This window comes from Capsicum annuum, chromosome 1 (assembly GCF_002878395.1).
Source record: "Capsicum annuum cultivar UCD-10X-F1 chromosome 1, UCD10Xv1.1, whole genome shotgun sequence".
Taxonomy (NCBI): domain Eukaryota; kingdom Viridiplantae; phylum Streptophyta; class Magnoliopsida; order Solanales; family Solanaceae; genus Capsicum; species Capsicum annuum.
The window spans coordinates 41,397,118-41,403,991 of record NC_061111.1 but is presented as its reverse complement, the minus strand read 5'-3'; the positions used below and the strand labels follow the sequence as shown (position 1 = coordinate 41,403,991).

At 34.4% G+C, this 6,874-nt stretch overlaps 2 protein-coding genes across 3 annotated transcripts in view; both read right to left on the bottom strand.

The window, feature by feature from the left end:
- LOC107872431 (UTP:RNA uridylyltransferase 1) overlaps window positions 1–3,016 on the bottom strand; it is a 16,241-nt gene extending 13,225 nt beyond the window's left edge. Inside the window, exon 1 of one of the 2 annotated variants that reach the window (XM_016719141.2) lies at window positions 891–3,016. In XM_016719141.2, coding sequence (XP_016574627.2) covers window positions 891–2,135 — 1,245 coding nt within the window. In that variant the 5' untranslated portion in view covers window positions 2,136–3,016. The remainder of the gene's footprint in view (window positions 1–890) is intronic. The other variant, XM_016719144.2, reaches the window with a different exon arrangement.
- Window positions 3,017–3,651: 635 nt separating this feature from the next.
- On the bottom strand, window positions 3,652–5,923 carry LOC107872419 (probable carboxylesterase 8). Its single transcript, XM_016719136.2, has 2 exons — window positions 4,954–5,923; window positions 3,652–4,259 (listed from the first exon to the last, which is right to left on the bottom strand). Exons 1-2 carry the CDS (start codon window positions 5,504–5,506, stop codon window positions 3,787–3,789), a joined length of 1,026 nt encoding a protein of 341 aa, XP_016574622.2. The 5' UTR covers window positions 5,507–5,923; the 3' UTR covers window positions 3,652–3,786.
- Window positions 5,924–6,874: the final 951 nt, after the last annotated feature.

The window sequence follows — 6,874 nt, the reverse complement described above, 5'->3', positions numbered from 1 at the left end:
GTGATGTTCGATCCGCTTTGAAACAAAGTAGAGAGCGAAAAAGCAAACATCCTTTTATATAATTGGTCAATTTCTAGCTTTCGACTAGGCATGGGTGAGAATTATCCCCAAAAAGCATATATTCTTATACACAATTCAAACCAATGTGCTTTATTTCAGATTTAAGCTCCATGTAACTGGTGTACCAATCATCCTGAAACTCTAATTTAATTCAAGTTAGTTCGACATACTGATCCCTGTCCTTAGGGAAATGTCATCCAAGATCAATCTGAATCTCTAAGTCAAAATTAATAAGCTCTCAAATTACTTTCATCCAAAATAGTGATACCAGAAAATAAAGAGGTCATTTTAGTAGCATTTAATAATTAACATACACTTCCAAATGCAAGAAATTAGCAATTCAGCTAGTCAGTGCGTACAGTTGCTCACACTCAATGGTTTATCAGAGTCTCACATATATGTGCTGTCAAAGCCAGGTAACTTGCTGATTAATTTCACTCAGACCCAAAATTAAAAATGAGGATTAGTTAATACAGTTCCAGTCATTGCATAGGAAGGAAACAAATAAGCTGTATTACGATAATAAGAATTGATATCACCAAACAGCAGAGACAATATAGAATAAAGGAAAAAAGGTTAAACAAACATGTTTCTTTTAAAAAGTACCGATACTGAAAATGAAACCTTAAACCTTAATTTGCCCGATGGACAAAGACAATGCATCAAAGCTAACAAATATTATGAATGCATGTGTACATTTCGATTTGTACTAACAATTCAATTTCTTTAAACTACTATAAATTGCAAGGAAACCCAAAAAAGGAGCCAGGAGGTCATTCATCACACCAAATCAAGCACATAAAATCTGAACATATGTGAGCAGTGAATACCTTATCACGAGAGGCATGATGTTTCTTTTTATCACTTCTTTCATCTGGTTCATCTTCAATTCCAAGAGAACTAATAAGATGTTCTCCCAATTCATCCAATTCACTTTGGCCTCGAGAAACACTCCTGCCCTGCACATTCCTCATTCCAGTGACAGTTTCTCCCCCACTCTCAGCATCCTCACCACGTAATTCCAACATAGAATCCTCAACATCAGACACTAAAACAGAGTGAAGTTTACTTCCTGCTGGTGGGCCGGGTGAATCCAGCTGACGAAAAACCCCTCGATCATCTGAACCCATGGCATAATTCTTACCATTCCTCAAGAGATGCTTACTTTCCCTTTCATACTTATGATTCACGCCAATACCCGTATTATTCAACTCAACAAAATTGCTCCTCTCATTATCCACATTATGCTCAAACTCCCTGCTCCTCGACTTGCTAGAGAAACCTGGTGGTGGTGCAGCCCCTCTTACATTCCCTCTATGAAACTGTCCTCCCCGCCCAAAACCCCCACTCTCACTTCCACCAACACCACTAGTACTGTTCTGTTGCCTTAAATTGCCCAACTGTTTCCGACCCGAACCAATAGCATTTTCAAGCTTACTTTCCACACCATTCAACATCCTAACATTTCCTAATCTTGATTCTTTATTTTTCTGTGCAAAGTTACCAACTTTACCAGCTAAATCATCACTTAGCATACTCACATTACCTTGAATATCTCTACTTAACGATCCAAAAATCAAATTTTGATCAAACTCATGACTTGAATTGCTCCCCTTACCAAAAATCCCCAAATTTCCCATGTTTTGTCCAACTGATCCAAATCCAAGTGGACTAGCACTACCATGTTGATATTGACTAAACCCACTTGGAGCAGGAGGAGGAGATGAGTAATTAGGGTTAGGGTTTTGCATACACCCTCGAATGAAGAAATTGTGAGGTACATAAAGAGGAGGAGAGTGAGAGTACGGCAAAGCAGAAGGGTTAGTCGGAGCTTGGTGGAATGGCGGGAAGGGCATACTGGGACCCACTGCTGCAACTGCTGGATCAGGTGGTAGAGTATGCAACTCCGGCGGCGTTGGTTGTGGTGGTAGTGGCGACGGTGGCGGCTGAGAGTGGTGGCGATGGTGATGATGCGGATGACTTTGAAGCAATTGAAGAAGGAATTCGCCGCCGTTAGCTGACGTTGACTGTGAGGATAACGGCGGTGTTGCGGCGTCGCCTCCACCGCCGGTCATGGTTGGTCGCCGGAAGAAACTTAGTGGAGAAGTTTATTGACACTTTTCTTCTTGATCTAAGAAAGCTTTAGCTATTCCGTCTGTTGATTGGATTTCTCGAAAAAGAAAATAAAAAGATATACAATTTTTTTAATTGTATCTGGAAAAACTTAAAAGAGTCTTCTCAGGAGTACTATACTTTTACTAGTAGTATTTGTTAGTAGTAGAAAAATACAAATATTAAATTATGAATGCTGATTGGTGTTACAACTAGTTCGATCAGGAGCTTTCAGTCTTGTGTACGCAGAAGAACACTTGACGATCATGTAACAGGACATGTGTAGTCATGTCATGCTTACACATAATAAGCATGTATATGTGACATGTGGCAAGCATATCATGAGACACTTAGCGAGCATACAAAAGGAATTTGGTAATCATATAAGATTATACTTGACACACAATATGTATGTAGAAGAACACTTGACGGTCATGCAAGAAGACAAGTGTTATTAGTTGTGGATTTAGAATTTTCAGAAGGATTAAAAAATAAATTAGACTACTTGAGATTTGCACTTGAAGTCTCAAGACGAATTTTGAACCTTTAAATCACTAAGCCAACTTATAAACCTAAACTTAAAGGATAAAAAAAAAGTTATATATTACTTAAAAACTATTACTTTGTATATAAAAAAAAAATTTATTTGCTGAGAGAATTTGGGTGAACATCCTCCCATCCTAAATTCGCCCTTATGTGTCACAATACTTGATTTGTAACATGACATATGTTGCATATTGATTTACTCTCATATTTTTCTTTCTCTACAAGTAGTCCATTGTAATTTCTTCATGTCCTTTTTTCCCTCAACTTCTTTGCATTATCTATCTTGCAATTTCATTATTTTATAATACGTTATCAACATGATTCTAATCTTTTATGAACTCATTTTTATTAGTGTACAAGTGTTTGGTCAGAGGAAAAGATTGTAACCCTTTAGAATTTTGCATCAAACTTTCTACCATGCTTGTCAATCTATTTTTTCTTGAATCTATGTTTGACATATTCTGGTGAAAACAAATGCAACTTTAGTTTTAAGAGTTTGTTGGGGAATTTTCTTTTGTTTTTGTTATTGCCTAGATCTTGTTTATGGCAAAACAAAAAAAAAAAAAAAACTCCAATTTTTGGGTGCATGATGTAGTTTCCACTCTTATGAGATTATCCTTTTATTTTGTGAGGCTTACTGTTCAAAAAAAAGCGAGGGAGGAAGGAATATTCTTGAGGACAATTTATATTCAACTAACAGAATTTGCGGTTTATATTCAAGATTGGGCGAATAATTTAGTTTATGTTTTTAGAGATATATTCTTTTGTTCAATGATTTGAAAATTATGCCCTTTAGACACTGACCTGAAATTATAATCAACTCAAATCTATCACGATGATTTATCTCAAACAATGAAATATTTGTTTTTATTATTAGATATAGTAGATATAAATCTAAGACTTAAACCTAAAGAACACACTTGCAATAAATAATATCTCAAACACCACTGACAAAATTTATTCAAAAGGACTTGTCTTTACTTAACAAAAAGTACTAACATAGCAGTAGTAATAGAGAAGGGAAAAACATTAACCTTAAACAATTTTTTAACTCCACACTTTTAATTATCACATAGCTGATTTGCCCACATTTTCATCACAAATAGATTTGACAAAATCCTTTATAGAATCATACAAATCTTGAGCACTTTTTGGATCAAAGATCTCCACAGCATGATGTCCAGTTTCAAGAAATTGAGGGGTCACGTGCACCCCATGTGACTCCACCATCTTAGCAAAACTCTTCTGCCCATCAACCAGTGGGTCCCCTGCATACCCTCTGATCAAACACCTCGGCAACCGTTTGATCTTCTCTTTCAACTCCGCTTCTTTGATCAACGGATTACAATACTCGTGATCGTGATTCGCACCTTCAGGCAATGCGAGCGACCACATCAGATCATTCACATGCAATGGCACTATCTTATCATGGACAAACTTGAGCTGAGACTCCGTCCTCTTGACCCCACCAAAAAAGGGCTGATTCATTATCAGCCCTACGATCTTGATCGGATCCAGATCCATATCAAGTGCACGTAGACCTGCATTTAGGAGAATAAAATCAATTCATGAATATATAATCCATTGTGTCCATCCATCAATTCAGTATAGCTAAAATTGAGTTGATATATATAGTTCAAATTCATGTGCGAAAAAATATGTCAAAATACTTTAAATATATAATTTGTTTCATTATATCATATATAATCACTATAAGTAAACAAACAAATTAACTAAAACTTGCGAAGAGTTAAAGCAAATCAATTTTCTAGCTCTTACAGTTTTTTCTTTTATTGTTATGTGAGATTCCAAGAGATTTTCATATTTATTTATAAAAAAGATAATTTTTACGCATGAGAGATCTGCAAATCAGTGGTGGAGCCAAAATTTTCACTAAAAGGTTCAAAATCGAAAAGGTGACCACACGGAACTAGTCAAAGGGAGTTCAACATCAACAACATATACATAAAAGATAATTTAAATCATATATAAATAAGATAATATTTTGTTGAGGGGAGATTCGGATGAACCGATAGTCATAAGGTGGCTTCGCCCCTACTTCAAACATCCTTCTTTTTTCTCTTCAATATGCAAGAGGCCAATAAAATCTCGCTTCTGATTTATGATCCATCATCTAAATCCAAAAGCCGGCTCGCTCATTTATTAACTCAATTCATTTTAGTTTCAACGCGTTTAAATTTAATTCAACCCGAGAATTGGACAGTATATTCATACCTGCATGGTACACAATATTTCCTCCTGAACTACTTCCCATCAAGAAAACTTTAGAGAAATCAACAAACTCCTTCAACCATGGCTCACCACCATTAACAGCTTGATCTCTAGCCCATTTCATTGCATCCACAGCATCATCATAGGCAGCCGGAAGCCGGTTTTCGGGTGCAAGACGATACTCAACGGAAGCAATAACTGCTGGAAACTGAGACGACATAACATTACAAGATTCATGAAAAATAATCGAACTTACACTCAACAACATAAAGCCACCACCATGAAAGTATATAATGAGAGGTAATTTAACGTTAGACGGTGGCGGAGAAACGGGACGATAGAGACGTATAAAAGTGTTTGTGGTAGGGTTAAGAGGTATGTCCTTTGATAATGAAACTAGTTTATTTGGTGAATTTGGATCAACTTCTGGATTTGAAGGGACATTAGGAACTTGTGGGCTTCTAGTAAGAGAGCCATCTGGATTTTTGGTGACTTTGAGGTATTTGTAGGCATCTTCCATGGTGAGTTCTGATGTATTATTGTTTTGTTCTGCCATGGTAGTATGATTAAAAGAAAACTGTGATTGTATGAGTGTATTTTCTGTTTGAGTTATAAAGGGGAAAGAGGAGTAGGGGTAGTAATTAACATGGCAGTTGAGTTAGGTGAATGAATTTATTATTATATGGTTGGAAATACTTATTAGACTATCATTTCGCCATAAATTTTGGATCAAATTCTTATAAATTTATCTTTGAATGTATGATTATGAAGTTTGATCAAAATTTTTAAAAGACAATTTATAAATATTTTTATGATTATGAAGATGGATTCAATTTCACTTTTGATTTTTTTTTTAAAAAAAAAAAAATCACTCACAAAACTGAATATAATCATTTGCATCCTGTCATGGATAGACGTATACAAAAGAATTGAATATATCTCTTCAGCTGATATACTTTTTCGGTTTCATTTTTCTTAATCATATTGACTTGATCTTTCTTTTAATAAAATGTTTATTAAAAATTATTTTATTAATTATACTTTAAAAATTTAAATCTAATTACTTAACGATAGAAATAATATTAAAAAAAGTTACTAATATTTTTTAATTTTCATAAATTGAATATATAAACTAAAGTAACTATTTAAGCACGGAGTTAACTAAAATGGAGGAAGCATATGTCACTGGACATATCAAAATTGACAAATTGTGCCTTGGCACATTAATTTTGAATGGTTATAAATGCTCCAGAATAGTTGGTGTTGATTTGACATTTTTTTAATAAAAAAAATTATTATGAGCTTATTTAAAAACTAGTCGTATTGATTACTACTTATGTCTTAAAAATATAATTTATATGAGTACGTAACTATTTAATGATAGATAGTATTAGAAAAATATAATAAATTTTTTTTAATTTTATAAATGAGACAAATAAATTAAAACAAATAATTTTTTAACAAAAGAGCAACTATTTTAAAACGATAGAAGTAAAATCTTTAACAGCCAAGTAAAGAGTGTTTAAGTTTTACTCGCTCAAATGTTTGATCCCTTAAAAAGTCCATCGCAGTTTACTGTCAATAGCAGTAATAATGGTGGATACTTAACATATCATATTTACTTAAACGGCAAAGGTACATATATGCCCCTGAACTATAATTAAAGGTACATATATGTCCCTCGTTATACTTTTGGTACATCTATACCCTTCCCGTTAATGTTTAGGTACATATATACCCTTGAGCCTAACAATTGGACACGTGTCATCATCGTAACGGCTGATCTATTTTTTTTATTGTACTTAACCTAAATAAAAAATTACCCAAATCAAATCCACACCCAACCCAAAACCGATCCATATCCGAACCGTACCTATCAAATGTTCTAGAGAACCCATTCTAAAAACAATCGTCCCTCTTTCTC

Bases quoted from the DNA above. Each gene is read 5' to 3' on its own strand.
- LOC107872419 (XM_016719136.2), bottom strand. From the start codon at position 5,506: ATGGCAGAACAAAACAATAATACATCAGAACTCACCATGGAAGATGCC. The intron at 4,260-4,953 runs GTATGAATATAC...TCCTAAATGCAG, and splicing joins AAATATTGTGTACCATGCAG to GTCTACGTGCACTTGATATG.